Source organism: Urocitellus parryii, chromosome 5, assembly GCF_045843805.1.
Source record: "Urocitellus parryii isolate mUroPar1 chromosome 5, mUroPar1.hap1, whole genome shotgun sequence".
Taxonomy (NCBI): Eukaryota; Metazoa; Chordata; class Mammalia; order Rodentia; family Sciuridae; genus Urocitellus; species Urocitellus parryii.
Window position 1 is genome coordinate 130,677,111 of NC_135535.1, and position 24,191 is coordinate 130,701,301.

The window sequence follows — 24,191 nt, forward strand, 5'->3', positions numbered from 1 at the left end:
AGCCGTAAAACGGAAGTGTGGTGCTTAACGGGAATCGACGCCCGGAAGGTCAGCGTGTGAAGGAGGCTGTGGTAACGCGGGTCTCCCCGCGCCTACGGTGAAGCAACCGCCGAGCGCTCGACCCCGGCTTGAGGCACGGTCGGGGACGAGACGGTAGTTTCCTGAGACACCATGGAAGGCGGCGGGGGAAGTGGTAACAAAACTACAGGGGGATTGGCGGGTTTTTTCGGAGCCGGTGGAGCAGGTTACTCGCATGCGGATTTAGCCGGCGTCCCGCGTAAGTATCGGGCCCAGTATGCGAACATTTCTGACTGCTTCCTGCGTCTGCACTTAACGCGAGCCATTCGGAAGCATCAGCGCTGGTAGCGAGGTTAATGTGTCTGACCGGCTGCTCTTTCAAAGCTATTGTGAAATTGAGCTTCTATGAACATTGTTTTGGGGGACTGTAGATCCCTGGGGAAGCTACCTGTGGTTGACCCGGATTTAAGGGATGATGCATGCTTTCTTCCGTTTATATCTAGGTCTCTTTTTGTTATTATATGTATTCCCATATGTTCCCATATGTTGTCGTGAGTTAAGAGAAAAGCCCAGATTTTCTGGAAATAGCGTATTGCAAATAGCAAGCAATTAGTTAGCTTCTTGGCGAATTTTTAAAAAAATCAAATTCCCAAGTAACTATTGGGGCCAAACATTCAATACGTGGAGTCGGGAAGTAAATATGAGTTGGAAAAAGTCAGGAAACCATCTAAATAAGCTGGAAAGTGAGCTATACTTTAAAGGTAACTTATAATACACGAAGGTATATATACTTACATGCTTCTCTGAATATAACTTCCCATTCTTGTGGTTGTACATGATGTGAAGTTACACTGGTGGTGTATTCATATATGAACATAGGAAAGTTATGTCCAGTTCATTCTACTGTCTTTCTCATTCCCTCTTCCTTCCCCCACGTATGCGCCCCCCATCCAGTGAACTTCTCCCACCCCCACAATGTGATTCAGCAACCAAATATCAGAGAAAACATTCAGCCTTTCGGTTTTTTGGACTGGCTTATTTCACTTAGCTTGCCTCCGATTCCATTTACCAGCAAATGCCATGATTTTATTCTTTATGGCTGAGTAATATTCCATTGTGTAAGTATACTACATTTTCTTTATCCATTCATCTGTTGAAGGGCACCTAGGTTGATTCCCTAGCTTAGCTATTGTGAATTGAGCTGCTATGAACATTGTTTTTTGAGATTGAGGGTCTCCAGAATGAGTCAGCCCCTAAACTGACAGAAGAAAAGAGAAAAAACAAAATTTCATGGAGCTTGTAAATAAAATATTTATGGAGCCTATAAATCAGAATTGCAAGACAGGGAACTCTTAGAAGCTTAGTTTATTGTATGTAATAACTTGTGGGAATTTTTATTGCAAATAACATCTTGTTTTCTCTCTAGTAACTGGTATGAACCCTCTGTCTCCTTATTTAAATGTGGATCCACGATATCTTGTGCAGGTAAGATTAAAATTTTAGTGTTTGATGTTTTATCTTACACTTTAAAAAGTTCAATTATTTAATTCCAAGTTGAATTAATCCATGAACTTAGTACAGGTACTTAATTCTGCCATATACTAAGTCTCTGGTTTCCATTTTTTTTTTTTTTTTTTCTCACAAACCCTAAGAACTTGGCTTGTATCTCTCCTTGAAACCATTTAACCCCCTTTAAAGGGAGTTAAACCAACAAGGAATGCAACCTGATAAAAGTAAATTTTGCTTTTGAAGCTCACTTTGTAGTATCAGAATACTGGGCTAAATGTTAAGACTTTCTCAGGAAAGCAAGGTTAATTTAATGTACTGAATATCAGTTTATGTTCTGTGACATATCAGTATGTAATAAAATAATAAAAATAAGAATATAAGACAAAACCACACGATTACCTCAATAGATGCAAAAAGAGCATTTGATTAAATCCATTTCCCTTTCATGATTTTAACACACACACACAGAATAATAGAGAATTCCTTCAACCTAATAAATGGCATCTACATGTACAATAGTGAAGGACTATTTCCCCTTTAAAATCAGGAGTAATAAAAGCAATTTCTACTGACTTCACTACTGTTTAATATCCTGTAGCCAGAGCAGTTAGGCAAGAGAATGAAATGGCAGATTGAAAGAAGAGTGAAACACTTTGCAAATGATGTGATCTTATCTTTTAAAAATCAAATAAAGGTACAAAAAAAAAAATAGGGCTGGGGTTGTGGCTCAGCTGTAGAGCGCTCACCTCCCACATGCGAGACCCTGGGTTCGATTGTCAGCACCACATAAAAATAAATGAGTGAAATAAATAATAAAAAAAACTGTTACAATTAATAAGTGAATTCAGCAAAGTCTCAGAATATAAAATTAACATATAAAATCAGTTCTGCTTTCCATACAGTAACAACAAACACTCCAAGTGTAAAATTACTTTATAAATGTAAGAGCTAAAGATATAAAACTCTTGAATGAAATCATGGTTATAAATAGTTGTGATTGGATTATGCAGTAGCTCATTTGCTGCCAAAAGCACAAGTAATAAATAAAAAGTTGATTGATTCAATTTAGTCAAAATTGATTTTTTTTTTTAAAGCTGGACCCAGTGACATGCCTATAATCCCAGCAATTTAAGCGACATGAAATAGGAGGATTTGATACTAGCCTTAGCAATTTAGCAAGATTCTGTCTCAAAAACACAAAACAAAAACAGAAACGAGGGGTTGTGGCTCAGTGGCAGAGCACTTGCCTAGTATGTGTGAGGCACTGGGTTCAATTCTCAGCACTGCATATCAATAAATAAAGGTTCACTGATAACTAAAAGAATATTTTAAAAAAAAAGCAGAAACGACTTGGTATGCACTGGGTTCAATCCCCAGTCCCACCAAAAAAAGAAAACAATTTTTTTTTTTAAAAGAAAGGGGAAAGAGCCAGGCATGGTAATGTATGCCTGTATTCCCAGCAGCTCAGGAGTCTGAAGTAGAGGATCACAAGTTCAAGGCTAGAGACTTAACAACACAACATATTATGTTCTTTATGGAGTGATAAGTTGAAAATGTGTTTACACAAATTGTACATAAATGTTCATAGTAACCAAAAAGCAGAAACAAACAGTTTAGCTAGGCCCTAAACAACTTAGTGAGACCCTGTCTCAAAAAAAAATGCTGGTTGGGGGCTGGGAATGTGGTTGAAAGGTAAAGCACCCCTCTGGGTTCATTCCCTAGTACCAAAATAAGAAAAAGAAAGGAGAAAGGTAGTCAAAGACTAGGAGAAAATATTTGCAGATCATTTACCTGATGATGGACTTATAGTTAGAATGTTTAGTTTTAAAAATTTTTTAAAACATTAATGAAACAACAATCCAATTATAAAATTCTAATTATAAATAGACATTTCTTCATGAAAGTGTATAGATGCCAAGTAATGACATGAAACTTCAGTGTCACTAACTAGAGAAACTGAAGTCACAAAACCACAGTAAAATACTACTTCAGGCCCACCAGGAGCTATAATGAAAAAGACAATAACAAATACTGGTAAGGATGTGGAGAAATTGGACGTTCATACTTTGCTTGTGGGGATGTAAAATGATAAATCTGCTTTGGAAATAGTCTGGCAGTATTTCAAAATGTTAAAAATAAAATCATCTTATGACCTGGCATTTCTACTCTTAGATATACACACAAGAGAATTGAAAACATGTTCACACGAATTGTACATAAATGTTCATAGTAGCCAAAAATCAAAAGCAAACCAAATGTCCATTAACAGGAGAAAGAATAGACAAGATATGGCGTATCTATATAATGTAATGTCATTTGGCAATTAAAACATGAATTATTGTTTCATGGTACAACATGGATGAACTTAAAATGCCTGCTAAATCAAAGAAAACCAGTTACAAAAGACCGCTTAATATATGATTCCATTTATATGAAATGTCAGAATAGGCAAATATATAGGCATGAAGAGTAGACTAGTAATGGCTTGCAATTGAGACTATGTGGGGAATGAAACTATTGAATTGTACATTAAATAAATGAGTAGTATAGTATGTGAGTGATATGTCAGTAACTTAATTTTTTTTTCCTATTCTAGGAATTGAACCCAAGGTTTTGAGCATGCTAAGCAAGTGCTCTACTGCTGAGCTATACCCTAGTCCTTAAACAAAACAAAACAAAAAAAAAGTTTTTAATAAGGACCTTGTGAGTTTAAAGCTTCATTGTTTTTGCAGAAAATTTATCATTTAAATTTATTAAATATTAATAAGTGGATATTTTTAGAAGCTCCCATCTTGTCAGTTTACTCAGAATTTCACAGAACATGTATTTTGCTTAAATGTTGACTTCAGAATTAAAGTGCTACTCTAGCTATAAATGCAATATTATTTTGATCTTACATTGCTAAGTGAGTAAGGTTAGACCAAAAAAAATTGTGTATTCTGGGATGCTAGAGGGACTTCAGAATTGAAAATGTTTTTCTAAACCTTTTTGTCTTCATGTTACATGTAACAATGGAAAACATAAATGTAAAGATGATACCTTAATAAAAGTTACATTTTTAAAATATTTTTCTATACTTTTAGAAAATTAAATATATCTTAAATAGTGCCCGTCAGCTGACCATATAGTAGTGTTGGCATCAATTTTTATTTGTGCTTTCTCTTGCTATTGCTTTTGTATTATCACTATTAAATCATCCCTAAAATGTTTTTTAAATTATGTTAATAAATCTTGTTCTCTGTTAGCCCATATGAATATCTGGTATAAAAACAAGGAGACTTTAAATAATTTCCAGTGTCCATAGTAGTATTCACATGAAATTATAAAGATGACACATAATCTCAGCCTTCTATTTCATCAGGTTCATTGATATCTGTTCTTAGATTCATTTGTCTTCTGTATTAACAAACAAACTTATGGTATTTTAGTGACACTAGTGTCCAACTAGAGTGTCACCAGTACAGGTTTAACAAGAACTTTTCAACATATTTTCTCCTTTATTCAATGTATTAATATACTTTACTGTCAGTTTTGTGTATGAATTGATGTACATTTGCTTCCAAGCCTAGTGTTGCTTTTATTGACATCAGCTGAAGAGTGAGCTTGTGCTGACATGCCCTTGAGCTTGCTTGATAAGGTTCAGCATAACCGTATTTAAAATCACTATAATTTAAATGTCAAGAAGCATCCAAAATTTGAAAAACTATGTACAGTATATCATCACATGGAATCTTCTCAAGATTTGCTTATTATTCCCCAACTGACCATTTTGTGTGATGAGAATACATGTGCTTGTTTACTTGCAGTGTTTGGTGAGTATTTTGTATGCACAAGCCAGAAATTAAAAACAGTGCAGAGCTAGTTTTCCCAATTAGTAATGCATTTACCAAAGTTCAGTATTTGCTACAAGGAGTGGGATAAATGTTGATCTTTAGTGGTTTTTAGTATGTTGAATGTGGCACACTCTGTGTGCTATCCATCAGGGGATTTGCCAAAGCTATTTTTTCATGGAAAGCTTTCCTTAAATGAAACAGTTTTTTTCTAACTGTATATTGACTCTTAAATTGATCATCATTTTTTTGCGCTCAGTAGCATTTTTTTTAAGAGAGAGAATTTTTTAATATTTTTCAGTTTTCGGAGGACACAACATCTCTGTATGGTGCTGAGGATCGAACCTGGGCCGCACGCATGCCAGGCAAACGCGCTACCGCTTGAGCCACATCCCCAGCCCCTCTCAGTAGCATTTCTCAACCCAGGATTTTGAGTCATCTTCCAGGGACTCATGTTAATTATTCATTTACTACAAATAGGGTCTATAACTTCCTAAGGTTATTAAAGGAATATATGCAGTCAGGGTATAATTCAGTGGTAGTGTGCTTGCCTAGTTTGCATGAAGCCCTGGGTTCAATCCCCAGCTGGAAAAAAAATACTATTAAGGGTATAATTTGCCCTTGTATGACTGATGACTGATACAGATGATTGTACTTTAATAGTTCTTGCTCATTTTTTGAGGATCATTTGATCTTACACGTGTAAGATGGTATTCAAGGTTTAGTTGCTACAAAATCAAAAATTACTTTTTTCCTTCAGGCTTGACAGTCTATCATCTGTTAATTCTTATAGCTTTCAGTGTTCTTTTCTTTAAAGCTGTTCTTTCTACACTTTGTCACCTCAGATTTGTCATTAAGGCAGATTACATATTATCTATCTGATTTATATTTTGAAGGAAACAAGTGCTAAATGAGAATCCCTCCTAAGAACAAAATGTATTATGTATTTCTTTTCACTTTGATTTAGGTATTGCTATTGCTGCAGACAATTTTATTTTTGTTTAAATAAGATAGTTGAGGTTTCCACACATGGTGGCACATGCCTGTAATCCCAGCAACTCAAGAGGCCAAGGCAGGATTGCGAGTTCAAAACCAAAACCAGTCTCAGCAAAAGCGAGGCACTAAACAACTCAGTGAAACCCTATCTCTAAATAAAATACAAAATAGGGCTGGGAGCCCAATCCCCAGTACCCTCCACCCCATAAAAAGACAGTTGAGTTTGCATTAATTCAATGTTTTACTTTCTAGAAAAAACTGCTTTGAAAAGTTAAAAGTAGTTTTCAGGTGCTATGTCTTGAGTGATGCTCAACTTGGTTTTCTTTATTACTCCACTAGGATACGGATGAGTTTATTTTACCAACTGGAGCTAATAAAACACGGGGCAGATTTGAACTAGCCTTCCTTACCATTGGAGGATGTTGTATGACAGGTGGGTGTAATGATATTTTTTTTTCCTTTGGTGTCCTCAGTTTAAGAAGTTGATGGTGCTTAAAATGAAAAGGAATTAGAATACTGGTTTTAAGGTTTTTTTATATTTTCAAGGGTTTTTTGGGTATTTATATTTATCCTTCTTTTCTATTAAGTATAAATGAAAATTACTCAGAAGTATGGTTGTTGTTTTGTTTTTTTTAATACAAAGCTATATTTGGATGAATTATTATGATTTACCAGGAGCTGCATTTGGGGCAGTGAATGGTCTTCGGCTAGGATTGAAGGAAACCCAGAACATGGCCTGGTCCAAACCAAGAAATGTACAGTAAGTCTCATGTAATCATCTGATACAATGATCCTTGAATATTAACTCTGCTTTCGTAGTGTAATGGGCACAAATCTGAGATTGCAAATGTTTAGAACATTGATATACTTTCCTTTGTTTTTTCCTGTTTTTTTTTTCTTACTCAAAATAGAAGGAACCAAGGAATCCAATTATTGAAAGTAAGCTTTTAAAAGGAGTGATTTTTGAGTTAGTGTCCCTCAGTCAGCTGGTGCTATACCAGCCTAACTTTGCAGCTATGTGGATTCCATTCTCCAAGCTTGTATGACATGCTTTTCAAATAGTTGAATTATTAGTAATAAACTTTGGATTATTCAGGGGCATGCAGAACTGGAGAACTTGGTAATGAAGAAATAAGCAGTTCAAAAGAGTAATGCTAAGTCTGTCATTTTACCTGAATTTCTTAGTGTCTTCACTCTCCATTTCTGAAATGAGGAGCCAAAGAACTTTAAATGTAATTCCTAGAACTTAGAGGTAGTTTTAAAAGATTAAGATTTCCTCAGGAATTTTAATTTGCAGAGAAGGGAAGGTACATTTAAGGTCCAGAAAGTAAACATGTCTTCACTGTGCTTAAGAAGTAAACATAACCAGTCTCTATCAAATAGTAAGTTGTTCTGTTTGGCATGTTTTTATTCTTGATATAAGTAGAATCACAAATATGTGTTCTTTGGCTCATGGTTTTTTTTAGGACACTTTGAACTCCATCTTCCATATGTATTATTCAGCCAGCAGATGGCAGCAGATTTACTGAATTAGAAGCTTTTAATATTCTTATTACTATGTGTACTTAAATTACCATCCTCCTCCTTCAGCATTTTATGTTTATTTTTGTAACATTTGTCCCTTGCTCCAGTAATTTTTTTTTTACTTCTTGTATATGAGGAATTTTAAATTAATACCAAAGTAAACAAAGTAACATGATGAATACTTATGAAGCATAATTCATCCTAGCAACCATCAGCCACAGCTTATTATGTCCCATCTCCTCTCCTGTATTGTTTTGAAACATTCCTCACATTATGTTAAATATGAATTTGGAAGTGAAAAGTCTCTTTGAAGAGACTTTATTTATTTATATCTTTATTTTATTTATTTGTTTTCATGTGGTGCTGAGGATTGAACCCAGGGCCTCTCACATGCTAGACGAACGCTCTACCGCTTAGCTACAACCCAGCCCCAAGACTTTATTTTTTAAAACAGTAGTAGTTTTATAATCATTCTTCTACATAGAGGCAGCATTTAATAATGAAAAGAAGATAGGATTAGAATCAAACAGATATATGTGGTTTTTATTGTTTACTGTTTTGTGATCTTGAGTATACTTTCTCTACTTTTCTGCCTTATGGGACACAATAACTGTGGCTGATGGTTGCTGAGGATGAGTTATGCTTAATAGGCATCCAAAAGAATTTTACCAATTTGCAGTACCTCCGGCAATACAATAATGAAAATTAATATTTTTAAAGCTAATTACAAACTTTAAAATATTGAACTTAAAACATTAGTAAATAATTTAATTAGAAATACTTTTGTTTGTGAGGATACTAATGTTTTTAAACATTGTTAGAAGTAATACAAATTTTTATACTATGGAATGTTAATTAATGAGTTCTTTTACTCTTTGTTATTATATTTCCATTGTTTCCAGCAGTAGTCAGCTATCCGGACAGAACCATTCCTGTGATGGTGTTACACTGCTGGGAGAGGAATATCTTGTCTTCTTCATCCAGTTGCCTATGTCACTGTTCTGGTAGCATGTGGCACTGGTACAAGGCAGGACTTTGCTTCCTTGAGAGTGTGCTAAGCATTCACTTTGGCTGCTTAGTTCAAGTTAGGGAGCAGACATGGTACTTCCTCCATGTATTCTAGTTAGATGATTGTTAATGTTCAGTTCTACTTCATATCTTATAGTTAATATACCCCCCTCCCAGAAAGAAAAGCCAGTGTGTCATAGTAAAAATTATATTTTCACATTCATCTATAATGTTTCTTTATAAAATACATTATATAGAGTATATTCCAAGTTGTTATTCAAAGTTGTTTTTTTATACATGTATAATAATGTTTTTATATTTAATATGGGAATTTTAACCAAAATGTTGAGAATTTTAACCTAACCCTTATTTTATATAGCATAAAAACCATCTTTATTGAAATCTCAGGAGGCATTAAAATGTATCTCAAAATTAAGAAAATGTTGAGGCTTGACTTTAGGCATTTTAAATAGCTATTATTATTTTTTTTTAGGTTACTACAGAACTATGGATTCTTAATACAGATTTTTTCTTCCCTGGTAGGATTTTGAATATGGTGACTAGGCAAGGTGCACTTTGGGCTAATACTCTAGGTTCTCTGGGTAAGTAGAAATCTCATTTGATAATAAATCATATTATAATGCAAAGAAAGAATATATAAGTATGAACAATTTGATCAACCAAAATTCTGGTTCAAGGATTTGAAACAATTATGTTTAAATCCACTTTGGTGAGTAGGATATCATTAGAAGAAAGACCCTGAACTATTTAATAAAATAGTAGGTGCTATTTCTGTTCTGTATACCGTTTCTAAACGTTTTAAAATCTTTTAAACACTGCCTTCCCTTGTCCATGCAGGACACCAAATAAGGTCAAATTTTAACTAAACAAAATTCAAATGATTTAGGTCTGAGGCAAAGGGCTATGTATGTTGGTAAAGGTTCAAGGTTCTAAAGTGGAGACATGATGGATTAGTCCAGTGCTATTACTTTTTTCCTAATAACCTGCTCAGCAGATTTCAAGGACCTAATTCCAGAGTTACAATAGTTTCTTTGTAGATAACAAAAACATTGGCAGTTCTAGGTAAGAGGTAATTTAGTAGGGCTTAGTCAGAACCAAATACTTTCATCACGTATTATTTATAAATGACAGGCTCTTTTGATTATTGATGACTTAAAATAGACCAGCCTGTGGCACATACGCCCTAACACAAGGTTTTCGTAATTTATGAGCTTAACTGAATGTCTAGAAATCTTTTACTTGTGGCAGATTAAACAAGGGAAAATGTAGAAAATTCATTGAAAAGGTAGAAAAATCCTCTTATAATATACTAAGATCCCAGCCTTGTTGTGGGCTTTAGAAGCAGTGTGTTTGAACACCTTAAAGCCAGATTCACATTTTGATTCTGATAAATAGCTACTTCCATATGCTGCTCATGCCTACATTTCTCCTGTCCCCATTGTGTCACCGTGCCCAACGTGTGTGTGCACACAGTCACCCTCTTTTGTTAACTCCTCACCTCCTTTGTTAATTCCTCTGTACTGGGGGTTAAACCCAGCAGTGCTTAACTACTGAACCATATCTCCAACTATTTTTACGTTTTATTTTGAGACAGGATCTCACTTAGTTGCTTAGGGCCTCTCTAAGTTGCTGAGGCTGGCTTTGAACATGTAATCCTCCTGCCTCAGCCTCCCAAACGGCTGGGATTACAGGCAAGTGCCACCATGCCCAGATCTCTTGTTAATTTTTAATTGCTTATATACCCAGGGTAGTTACTGTCACTTTTGCTTCAGACTTTCTCAGTTTTAGCACTATACATCCCACATTGCAAGAAACCTCTTGGGCCTAAGCAAAGTGGGATAACTGGTCACTGGGTTTGTCACTTTGTATTCTTTTTGTAATATGATCAATCATAATGTTCTACTCATGTTCACTTGCAGTTATGTAAGTTGAACAGGTAGATGAACGTTAATAGAAGTATGAAATACCATAATAAAGGAGTTATAAGTCTTAAGTTTGGTATAATGTTGAAGGGTCAGTTATAGCTATGATTTTGTGAAAGGGTAAGAAAAGTCGTTAATGCATTCATGTCTGATAGGAATCTAAAAGCAGCAGAGGTTGAGGGTTGTTTGGGGGAAATCATGTAAAACCAAATGGTGCCAATGTTATAGTTTTTTACATGTACAAGAATCAAACTTTATATTTCTTTTTAATTTTATACACACAAAAAAAGATGAGAAAAAGGAAAAAGTTTTACTGCTTTGCTAGCAAAGGACAAACATGGGGGGATCCTGTCCTAGAAGCTGTGATTCTGCCCATCAGGGGGAATGGAGGGTTTTTAAAGAGGCATTTCAAAGGCTGCATTCCAGCTGTTCCCTGTCCAGAGTTGTAATTCTCTTATTAATTGGGGATATAGTTATTTCTTAGATCTTCTGGCTAATTATAACAGACATATATGGGTGTTTTAATCCAAAGTACATATACTGAGTATATGTGGGTAACATATAAATGAAAAATTTAAAATATACTTTTTGGGCTTTCCTGGAGTAGTATATAGAAATAGTTACTCTTTTCTTCTGAAAACTTACATAGATTATTTTTTGCATAGCCAATCAGAGTCATGTACTAGTGTGCATATGTGCTTGCTTTGTTTATTAATGGTTTTTGTTTCAAGTGACTGTAGTATTTCATTGTATGGAAAGTTTCTTCCTGTATCAGTTAGATGGTACAAAGGCATTTTATTTGTTGCCAGGCTTTTGCTATTAGAAACCGTTCCATTACTTATCTAAATATTATTGCCATATTGACTTTCAGTCACACTTTTATAACATCACTTCTATTTTTCCTTTAGCTCTTCTTTATAGTGCATTTGGTGTTATCATTGAGAAAACACGAGGTGCAGAAGATGACCTCAACACAGTAGCAGCTGGAACTATGACAGGCATGTTGTATAAATGTACAGGTAGGTATTACTGAATGGAGAACTATCACTTAATACACTTGTTGTATGCTTTTTTAGTTTTCAGTGAAAATGTAATAGTATTTTTATAATATGGTGTAGTTCTGTAACCTTGTGGTTATTTTTAGTTTTGTTTTTTTAATTTAAAATATGTCATAAAATTTTAGTGTCTTAACCATCTTTAGGTGTTTGGTACAGATAGTGTTGTGTGCTCACATTGTTGTACAGCTAATCTCCAGAACTTATTCATCTTCCAGAACTGATAACACATTAAACAGCTATTCCCTGCTTTCCATTTCTCCCAGCTCTGGTAATCTTATACTTTCTCTGAACAGAAGGGAAGAGTGAATAATTAAAGCAGTTGCCTTTGGGAACAGAGAATTAGCTAATGTGATAATGGTAGTAAAGTAGTCTCAGGCATCATTGAAATCTTTTAATTTTAAGAAGTTAGATAATCTAGGTACCTCATATAAGTGAATTTGTACATCATTTGTCCTTTTGTGATTGGCTTTTCACTTAGCATAATATCCTTGAGGTTTATCCATGTTGTAGTATGTATCCGAATTTCTTTTTTTTTGAAGGCTGAATAATACTCCATTCCATGTGCCACAATTTGCATATCTGTTCCTCTCTCAAGGGTTTTGTGGGCTGCTTCTACTGAATTTCAGTATTGTGAATAATACTGCAGTGAACATGGATGCACAAATACCTGTTTATGACCCTGTTTTTGATTCTCTTATACATATACCCAGAAGTGGGGTTGTTGGGTCATATACTTCCTGGTTATTATTGTTGTTTTGCCATTAAAAAGAGCTAAAAATTTCTCTAGGTTCAATCCCCAGCACCATAAAAAAAGCAGGGAAAAAAGGAAGAAGATTCTTTTCTATATTTTTCTTCATTTTGTTTTTTTATTGTAGATAGAGTAAGCAATGGAATATTCAAAATTACTATTTTTTTGTATTTCTTTTTTCCTTTTTTTCTGGTTTTCATTTTGCTTGTTTGTGGTTTGGGACATTCATTTGAACCCCACATTTCATATGTGCTAGATAAGTTCTCTGCCACAGCCTTTTTTTTTTTTAAATTTATTTTAAGATAGTCTCACAACGTTGCCCAGTCTCGCCTCAAACTTTTGATCTTCCTGCCTTAGCCTCCTAAATTGTTGGAATTAACAGGTGTGCACCATTGTGCCCAGTTTACTGGTACACACAAAGCCAAAGGCACAGTTCAGTATAGTGTATGTTATTCCTATAGAATCTTACTGGGAGATCTATGTTCTCTTCTGTGTATAAGTTCAGTGGGTTAGACTCAAATGTCCCAGCGATGCCTAATTTAGGTCTCTATATTTCTTCTTTATTGGACTGGGGATTGATCCTGGGGGCCTTGTTCCATATACTAAGCACATGCTCTACCCTTGATCCATTGCCTAATTATTTTGTTGGTACATCTTTGCTTACTTCTGGTAATATTTTTTTGTCAGACATATAATTTTAAAAGTCAAGGTTATTGTCTTAAAAATCAAAAGATTTCAATAATGCATGAGACTATGCATTCACCATTCTCACCTTAGCTGGTTCCCCATTTTGAAAGGCAATTACTTTAATTCTTCACTCTTTTATGTTTCTAGATAATGTGATTATCTTGCTATTTCTTGATTTTTAAGATAGTAGATATTATGGGGCTGGGGCTGTGGCTCACTGGTAGAGTACTCACCTAGCTTGTGTGAGGCACTGGATTCAAGCCTCAGCACCACATAAAGATTTAGGTGTTTTCCATCTACAACTAAACAATAAAGATATCATTTATTGACTTCAGATTAGGGAGACTGCTAAGTCCTTAAAAATTATATAAAATATACGTATGGGAGAAAGGAAGTCTCTTGTTTTTTATACATTTTCTTATTTATAAGTGTCTGAAGGTAGCAAAGGTCACTTTTATAGACAAGTCGAAATTCAGGCTAACTAAGTTAGTCAAACCCTAGTCTGACTTCACAGCCCATAGTATTTTTCAGCATACCAAATAGCCTCCAAGAAATCAGGGAAATTTTAGAAAGGAGTAATAGGTGGATTGGGCCTTAAGAATTTTGTGCTGGGGTTGTGGCTCAGTGGTAGAGCACTTACCTACCATGTTTGAGACACTGAATTCGATACTTAGCACCACATTAAAAAACAGTAAATAGACAAAAATAAAGATGTTATGTACATCTATGGTTTTTAAGGGGGGGGGGTAGGGGGAAAAAGACTGAATTTCAAATTTATCTGTTTAATTACCTGATACCATATAAGGAAGGTTTAGGAGAAATGTCTGGGAGGTTAGTCTAGGCTTAGAGCTTGAGAGGCTAGGGAGAAATTTTAAAGTTAAGTTGAAAGGCAATGTAGTATCAAGTTTTTTGACTGAAAGTTTCAGAGTCATCCTTGGGGGGCATTAAGCTAGAAATAAGGAGTAGAGAAAAAAGATTAGAAATAGAAGTCAAAATGGTCAAGGAAAAATATTAATACAGAACGTTATGATCAGTGATGAACTTCACAACTGATGATATGAGGGAATGGTGATGGAGGGGTAGATGTCAAAGATGATTAGGCACTGTTTATTGCTTTGCTTTTCTTTGTTTTATTATATTGTGGAAGCAGAATGTGTTACTCTGCACAGCAGCTAGCTCTCCTGGGTTCCTCACCATCCAGCCTTTATTTGCAGCCTCTTCCAGGGAAGACCGAACTCATTAAAACATCTCATTTGTTTCTTACTCTCCATTATACTGTCATTTTAGGACTTTTTTGTTTGTTTTGTTTCCAGTGATACTTAGTCATTTGGGTGATTGCTTTTCTGTGGGTGATGGGGAATGTTCTAGAACTCTGGAAGGATCCCATGAAAGTTTCAGAGGGTTTCTAAACCCAAAGTTAACATATATATACACTACTCAGGACGGGTGAATGTTTAAATTTGCTGGGAGTTACAATAGACACTTTAAAGCTTATGATTTAATGGAAATTCTAATATTTAGAAGAATCAAAAGTCTAATTAGTCCATATTCTTTACAGTGGTCTCTGATGCTCAAATCATCTACATGATTTGTGCCCTTGCCACTTCAGGTTCCAGATTTGACTGCTCTTCCTGTTGCCTTTTAACACCCACTTTTGGCTGTTCCCTTAAAACATTCTTTCTAGATATTGTACCTGACATTATCCCTCATTTGTCTGTATTCAAATATTACCTTCTTGAGGCCCCATACTACACAGTTTTCTACATTAAGGTACAATTGTTGAAAGACAAGTTATTGAGCAGAGGATCTACATATTGAAAATGTTAAATGACTAAAGCCAGAGTGCCCCTCCAAGTACTTTTTTTACTTTTACCATTGTTTTTATTATGACACTTGGTGGAAAATCTTGATGTCTCACCTTTTCCCTGGTTGCTTACAAAATTGAACAACTTCTGTTGTTTAGATGTTGTTTGTATTTTTCTCCCAAAGTCCTTTATCCTTGTTTTTGCAGTACTGGGAATTGAACCCAGGGTTATTCTACCATTCATTTACATTCTTTTTTTTTTTTTTTTTTTGAGATGTCATCTTACTAAGTTGCCAAGACTGGCCTCAAACTTGGCATTCCTCCTATCTCAGCTTCCACAGAAGCTGTGATTACAGGTGTGTACTAATGTGCACATTTTTTATTGGGTTGTTCCCTTAACTGATTTATTGAAACACTTCATATATTATGGCAATTAGCCATTCACCTATTACACACATTAATGTTTGTTCATTGGAAAAATATTGATGCCAGAAATTATACAAAGAAGTCATCAAGCTGGGCACAGTGGCATACACCTGTAATCCCAGTTGGCGTGGGAGGCTGAGAGAGGAGGATCACTAGTTTAAAGCCAGCCTCAGCAAAACTGAGGCATTAAGCAACTCAATGAGACAAATACAAAATAGGGGTAGATATGTGGCTCAGTGGTCAAGTGACTCTGAGTTCAGTCCCCGGTACCCCCCCAAAGAAAAAGTCATCAAGAAATTCTTTTTGGCATGTGAAATTTAATTCTAAAGGCCTGTTGTTCAGTTTAGATATTGATAAATAGAACCTTTTAACAGTGACTCAGTATTATTACATAATTTGAAGAACTGGATTTGTATATCCTTCTACTTTGCTTTTACAAACTGATTTTGTTATGGAAAGCATAAGATTTGTTAATTAGGGCTTTGAGAGGGCAGCAAGGATTGCTATATCTTTTAACTTCTGAGACCTTGTTCCCTGAAAATAAGTAACTAGGCCACTCCTGAGCTAACTGATTATAGCAAAACCATAGCTGTTCTTGTTCTGATAGAACATGGACATTATTAAATGGATTCGTATATGCCACAGGGAATCTAGTAATGGCATTTCGCATGCTTTGGAAAATATTACACAGTTTATCAAAGAAACATCAGACCTGAACTAAAAATCACATCATCAGGGTTCTTTAACCTAGCTTCTCTTTGGTCTGACAATTTCCCATTTTCTTATGTGTTTGTCCACATGATCATTCTTTCCACTAAAATGCTTACAAACCTACTATGTTGAAACTTTATACCAAGCTCCTTTCCTTTCCTCCCCCACCACCTTTCAGGTTTTTTGGTTTGGTTTGGTTTGGGGGGGGGGTTGTTTTTGGTGGGGGTACCAGGGATTGACTCTAAACCACTGAGCCATATTCCCAGCTCTATTTTGTATTTTATTTAGAGACAGCCTCACTGAGTTGGTTAGCACCTCACCTTTGCTGAGGCTGGCTTTCAACTCAAGACCCTCTGCCTCAGCCTCCTGTGCTGTGGAATTCAGGTGTTCACCACCACACCTGATTATTTCAGATTTTTGTTTTTGAAGAGTACACTGGATGTTGGAAATATTTCAGGTCCGCAAGAATTAGCTGTTCCCCAAGGATTAAGGGTATTTTTCTTTTTAATGTTTTTATTAAAAAGTGTAATACTGGGATTCATTTTGATATATTTATACATGCATATAATTGACTCCATTTCATTCCCCAATATTTTCTCTTTTCCTCCCATCCCCCTTTCCTCTACTGTACTCTCTTCTAGGAATTTTTATGGGATTACCCCTTTGCCTCCCACCCCCGCTTTTTTTTTTTTAATTCTGTATTTCTTCCTAGCTTCTGCATGTGAAAGGACATTATCCTCTTCGACTTTCTGAGTCTAGCTTCTTTGACTTAGGATGATGTTTTCCAGTTCCATCCATTTACCAGCAAATGTCATAATTTTATTCTTTATGGATGAGTAAAACTGCGTTGTGTATATACATGTTTTCTTTATCTGTTCCTCTGTTGGTAGGCACCTGGGTTGGTTCCATAACTTGACTGTTGTGAATTGTGCTGCTATAAACACTGATAGGCATGTATCACTGCAGTATGCTGGTTTTAGTTCTTTCAAATACTAAGGAATGGGATAGCTAGGTCATTGTAACATTATAAAGCATTGCATATGTGTGCAGCTGCTGAATTTGGCAGGTCAGATCCAATAGACAATAAAGACACTCTCTTTATACAATGTAGCATTTATTTTAGCAATAATATGGAAGCAAAAGTGGTACATGAGACAGAAAGGGAAGAAAATATATCACCAAATTGGGGGAAACACCAACACCTGAAGTCATATAGCTGGGGAGCCCCAGGGCAACTTTTCAGGGTCCCAACTGGGAGTCCTGGGCAGAGCATCCTCTCCACAGGTGAGACTCCCAAAGTCTTATTTCCAGTGGGGTTACTTAAATGCAAGTTAGAACAAAGAAAGCGGGGCTGGGGATGTGGCTCAAGCAGTAGCGCACTTGCCTGGCATGCGTGAGGCCTGGGTTCCATCCTCAGCACCACATACAAACAAAGATGTTGTGTCCGCCGAAAAAAGAACAAAGAAAGCTCTGTTCTAACAACCTGCTGTGACTTACTGATCCTCATCTCCCCAGGGACTGGCCACATCCTCAAAGCCAGAGGGAGTGATAGCCTTGAGATAAGACTGAGTTTTGAAGAGTGAGCCAAACCCATGGAAAAGTGAGCATTCTTTAACTGTTCCATCAAGGATGTCCAAAGGTCACAGAAGGCACATGGTCAGGGAAGATCTTTAATATTTTAAACCAAAAATTGGTAAAAGAACCTAATTGGGGGCTGGGGATGTGGCTCAAGCGGTAGCGCGCTCGCCTGGCATGCGTGCGGCCCGGGTTCGATCCTCAGCACCACATACAAACAAAGATGTTGTGTCCGCCGAGAACTAAAAAAAAATAAATATTAAAAAAAAAATTCTCTCTCCTCTCTCACTCTCTCTTTAAAAAAAAAAAAAAAAAAGAACCTAATTGGCCTTTGCCAGAATGATTGCCAGTGTGGTTGAGCTAAACTAAATCAGTAACTATGAAGTGATGTTAGAACTCTGTGTCAGCAGTGTATTTACCTCCTCTGTTCCACAGTTGTGATAAACATTAGAATCTACTTGTCACTTGACATAGAATTCATGGGTGTTCTTTTTACTTTTTCTCTTTTGAGCCAAAATCTTTATCTTCCTGATCTAGGTTGGAGGTTTCCCCCATTGTGTTACCACTGTAGTCCTTCACACAATGTTAGGTTCCCATATCTTTGGCTTAACATCAAATATTTAGCCTTTTCTTCTCTCTCTTGTTAGAAATATGTTTTAAGTTAGATCCTAATTCAGTGCATTATTATAATGAGGGCTGTTGTAATACAGGAAATGCCATAATGGCTTACCTTATGTTGGAAAATAAGGGATGGTATGGAACGGACCTCAAATTTCCATATCCTTGCATTGGGCTAGAAGTACCTTCCACTGAGCTTCAGCAAGAAGCCTTCCATTTATTCCAAAGAAATTGTAATCTCAGATTTTTGTGTGAAGTTCCTGGTTTTAAAATACTTTTTTTGGTACTAAGATTGAATCCAGGGTCACAGTTGCACTAACCTAAATCCCCAGTTCTTTTTTGCTTTTTATTTTGAGACAGGGTTTCACTAAGTTGCTGAGGCTGTTCTTGAACTTTGAACCCTCTTGCCTCAACTTCCTGGGATTAAGGGCATGGGCAACTGGGCTGGCAAAATACTTAATTTTTTAAACATAGTGTGCACCAAAAAAACTTAGGGCTGTGTACCATCCTTGTGCTGTCAATTAAGTTTTAAATTTGTCTTCCAGTGAATATTTTCAATGTGGAAATATTTTCTAGGTTTTTAACAAGGTTTTCCTGTGCCAAGGTATTTTAATCAGCTGTTTCACTGCTGTGACTAAAAGGACCCAACCAGCACAATTATAGAGGAGGAAAAGTTTACTTGAGGGCTCACGGTTTCAGAGGTCTTAGTCCATAGAAGACTGGCTCCATTCAAGGTGAGGCAGAATGTCATGGTGGAGGGAAGCGGCTCACATCATCAGGAAGCAGAGTGATTCCACTTCCCATATACAAATATATACCCCAGAGCCACACCCCAATTCCCACCTCCTCCAGCCACACCGTACCACTTAATCCCTTGCAGTGGATCAATTCACTGATTGGGTCAAGACTGTTAGAACCCAATCATTTCTCCTGGGAACCATCTTGCATTGTCTCAGCTGTGTAATTTTGGAGGGATACCTCACATCTATATCATAACACAAGATAAACTTTTCATGAGCATAAAAGGTAATTAATCTACTCTCCTCCTATACATGGAAGCTCTACTTATGTGTACTTACATACATATGTTACAAGAAATTATTTTGAGCTTTTAAACATAAAATTACAAGTAAATTCCATTTTTAATATAGAAGGGGGAAAAAAAAACCTTTTCTCAAGAAAACTTGGGGTTTGTAATCCTTTGGAGACTTCCTCTAAAGATTTATGGAATAGAAACACTACCTGATATTTGTGGTGGATGAATTACCAAAAAACCAGAATAAGTCAGCTAATCGGGTGTTTAATGTATAATCCAACAATCCAGCAAATAAAGATATTTATCAAAAAGCCTGAATATAGAGAATATGTAGTTAATTCAGCCATTTAAGACAGAAATGTAATGAAATTTTTTAGAATCTCACCAGCTACATGACTTTTTGTAAAAGGTCATCTTAATAATGGGCTCACCCATATTATTACTTTGAGGGTTGTGAAACAAGTTACAATAAGTGCTTATATCTGAAAGTATAATTCAATGAATGTTAATTCCTTTTCTGTCCTCTATCTTAATTTGATATTTGATATTTGATCTTTACACAAGCTGTTTTGATTTAACTCTTAGGGTTTGATTTCATGATTCTTTAAATTTCAATACTGTTTAGTTTCTAACATTATTCACAATAGCCAATAGGTATATACTCAAGTATCTATTAATCATTTGATGGATGAATGGATACTCAAAAAGTGGTATATTGGACAAGAGAATATTATTCAGCCTTTAAAAAGAAGGAAATTCTCTTGCCTGCTACAGCATGGATTAGCCTTAAAGGACATGATGCCAAGTGAAGTAATTCAGTCTCAAAAGTACAAATATTGTGTGATTCTACTTATATGAGAATTTAGAATAATCAAGTCAAAGAGACATAAAAGTATAGTAGTGGTTGCCAGGAATGGGAAGTGAGCAGTATTTTTTTAATGGATACAAAGTTTCAGTTTTGAAAGACGAAGAGTTACTCTGGCAGTGAACATTGGTGATAATAGCATAATAGTGCAAATGTACTTAATGCTACTTATGTTCTTAAAAAGTTAAGATGATAAATTTTGTGTATTATACTACAATTTCATTTCTTTCTTTGGATGCTGGTTATTAAACTGAGAGCCTTGTGCATGCTGAGGCATACACTTTACCATTCAGCTACATACACCTCCGTAATTTTTAAAAATACAAAATTTAAAACAATTAAACAACCCCCTCCCCCAAAATGGTGTCTAGTAATATGTAAGTTAAGACTGTTTCTGTGCAGCAGGAGCCACTAACTGTTGTTGGCAACTGCTGCCTGTCTGTTCAGTGTCTGAGAACTAAGGATGTGTTTCCACTCACTACCCCTGCCTACCACCCCATCTCTGGGTATTGGGGATTTTACCCAGGGGCACTTAAACAGTAAGCCATAGTCCCAGCCTTCCAAATCACTGGGTGTTTTGACTTTTTTTAAGTAGGTACATTTAAATAATTATATAAGAAGCACCTACACTTAAATATTCTGATTCTTATTTTCCCATGTTTACAAAAACCATTATTTGTTCTTTCTCTCTGGAAAAGTTATGTGAGGATCCAAAAGATAGGAAGTAAAACTGAAACACAAGTCTTATTTGCTTTGCTCTGTATAGATTGACCATTGACCTTATTTGCTTACGCCATCTTCAACACAAGTATATTTGATGATCAAATTCCTGTATTTAGTTGGGCAGAAGTTGTTTAATTAGAGAACTTAAAACAGAGACCCTTAAAACTTAACAAATTGACCAGTTGGGAAACCCTGAAATTACTGAAAAGAGTTAAAACATGGGTCAAGATTAGCTATGTGGTAAATAGAAATCTTACATTGCATATGTTTATAGTGTCTTTTTGCTTGAGTTAACTTTTCTCTAACCTTTAAAGAGCTTATTACACTGAATTGAACTTAGCTTTTGTTTTGGTTGAAGAAATTGCTTTCTGGGATATAAATTATTCTTAAGGGACACTTAAGGTACACTAGTATCCTAAAGATCTTAAAGCCTTATAGATCCCATTGTTGTTATGTAACTCCCAATTTCTGCATCAGAGGATTTCTGTATCAAAGAGAATACATGTGGAAGCTTGTTACTTGAGAACTAGTGTGAAAATTCTTCCACAAGGGCCAAATAGAAGCCATGTTCTTAGAGCACTTTGTTCCAGCTGAACAAAGGGTCAGCTGGAAAAAATGGTTTTAGGTCTTTCCAAGTCAAGTGAGCAGTCTTTTGGATCTGTAATGAATGTGTAAAGTTGAATCATCATGGAAAAGTATCTCCAAAACTACTGTATTTTCAATTAACTGCCCTCTTGCCACTTTTCTACTAATAAATAATAATGAGGGGAACTTTGCTTTTGTTTTCTGGTTGATTCAGAAAGGAGTTTGAAGTGTTATTATTTTGGCTGCCTCCTTTAGAGAACCTTTATACATTTCAAAAGTTTAGGTCTAATAACTGAACCATAGTAATGCAGGTGTGTATTCTCCCATGCTTCAGTTTTGTTCCATTTTAGGAATTTGGTCTAATTATAGTTTCCTTTCAGCCCTACAGCTTTCTCTTGACCTATTATTAGTCAAAGGCATGAGATCCCTATTAAACTAAACATATTATTTTAAGTCAACAGGATAAGTGTACGTTATTTTACAGCTTTATTATATTTTCTAAACAACACTGGGTACAGTTGCAAATTCAACTGCCATGTCTACAGTCTAAATGTAACAAGATAGGGATGATGTGGACTTTGATTTGTGGGGCTTTTTAAAAATGTTTTGATCTTACACACAGACCTGAAAAAAAAAAAAAAATTTGTTTGAGTCTGCTTAAGAGAGATAATTAAGACATTTCATAGTAGAAGCCTGAGAACTTAAGCAGGTCAGATATCAGAAGTTTTCAGACTAGAAAGATTCCTGCAGGGAGTGGCCCTCCAATCTATCAGCTGCAACCATTTGGTAGTACACTCACTGCAGAAATGGTTACTTCTGAAGTGATGTTAATGAATTTCACAGAACTGACTGGCATAGACTTCAAAGGTAATAAGATCCACCACAACTAGGACAAATACTCTGCAGAAACACAGTGGGCTACCTGAAGTCCATGTTTGTGGAACTGCAAGAGAATCACATTCTCTTTTAAGTGTCTTTGGGAACTCCCATTTCTGTGGAGCTTCTTAATTTGGTTTCTCTTTACCACATAAAAGCTATTTATTAAAGCTGATGTAACCATAAAGTTGGGGCTTTTTCTATGTTGGGAAATTTCTGTGTGGTTGCTGCTTGTTTCAAGTGACTGAAACATTTTTGTTTCTGCATTTCAAAGGAAATCTTTTTCCACAAGTATTCCTTCGTTGTCAAAAAGAAGTAGTTTAAAGTCTGACTCATGATCCCCCCCCCCCCAGTACAGTAAAGCTGGGTGACTCTGGCTCATCAGTTGTAGGAGAGTGACACATCAGTGCTGGGGGTTGCTATTTACATTAGCACCACCATCTTAGCCATTACTCCTTCTGAGTCCTCAAAGTTAATACTTGGAGAACCTGTTCAGAGTCCAAAGGCTGCTATTTTTCCACAAAGTATTCACCTTATTTACATTATAGTTTAAATTCATTGAATTTAAATGGTAGTAAAATTTTAAACTGTATGACTAGCAGAAAAGAACTTTCAAGAACTTCAGAAATAATAAACACAAGGTCTTATATCCAGAACCAACAGTTACTACCTGAATTGAGATAAATGAACCTATTAATCCTGGTAGCTACAAATTGTTAAATTGAAAGTGAAAAGGGCTGTGAATGTTGAAATACAAAAAAAAAGTATGTGTATTAAATAATGGTTTTGAGAATTTATCAACCAGACTTTAAATATGTCTGAGAAACCAGTTTATCTAAATTTAATCCTATGTTGAGATTGAATGTTTTAAACAAGTGTAACCCCATAATTTATGTATTTTCATTTTAGGACACTATACAATATAAAGCTATTTCATTATTTTTCTCTCCCTTCTCTCCCAGGTGGTCTTCGAGGTGTGGCACGAGGTGGTCTGGCAGGACTAACACTTACCAGCCTCTATGCACTGTATAATAACTGGGAACACATGAAAGGTTCCTTTCTTCAACAGTCACTCTGAAGATTTTTACCAACTGATGAATGTAGGACATTTCAGTAGTCATCTAGACCAATTAATCAGTCTGGAGTTACCTTCTCTTCTACCTACTATTAGTTTGAGAAATTGGAGATTCCGATTTGCTGTGATAAAGATCAGGACTGGCATTTCTTCTTGCCCTTAAAGGCAAAACCCTTTGGTGACTCACTGAGTAATGTGGTTGGTTCTCTTCTCCTTTGGAGAAGATATTGCACCTGTTCTCTCTCCTACTCCTTGACCTAGAAAACCACTTACTCTCAGAATTCAGGTCATGCTTGTTGTTAATACTTTATCACTGTTTGTTCATTTCATGATCTCAAACTGCAATGTTGCCCTGTGTTCTGAATAAAGGGTAAAAAATAGAACCGTTATAACTCCCACATAACCATAGTTGGTGTCTCCATTCTAAAACATCTGCCCAAGCCAGGCACAGCAGTGCACATTTTTAAGCCCAGCATCTTGGGAGGCTGAGGCAGTATTGCAAGTTTGAGGCTAACCTCTGCAACTGAGGAAGACCCTGTCTGAAAAACTAAAAAGGACTGGGATGTAATTCAGTTG

General features: G+C 35.8%; 1 protein-coding gene and 1 non-coding gene across 2 annotated transcripts; both read left to right on the forward strand.

The window, feature by feature from the left end:
• The first annotated feature begins 34 nt into the window (after window positions 1-34).
• On the forward strand, window positions 35-23,887 carry LOC113198197 (mitochondrial import inner membrane translocase subunit Tim23). The gene is made up of 7 exons (XM_026410853.1): window positions 35-277; window positions 1,445-1,503; window positions 6,693-6,786; window positions 7,029-7,113; window positions 9,429-9,487; window positions 11,737-11,847; window positions 23,503-23,887. The coding sequence occupies exons 1-7, from the start codon at window positions 172-174 to the stop codon at window positions 23,616-23,618; spliced, it is 630 nt and encodes a 209-aa protein (XP_026266638.1). The 5' UTR covers window positions 35-171; the 3' UTR covers window positions 23,619-23,887.
• Window positions 8,775-8,978, forward strand: LOC113198207 (small nucleolar RNA SNORA74). The gene has a single exon (XR_003302815.1). It is a non-coding gene; the product is annotated as a small nucleolar RNA SNORA74 (small nucleolar RNA).
• Window positions 23,888-24,191: the final 304 nt, after the last annotated feature.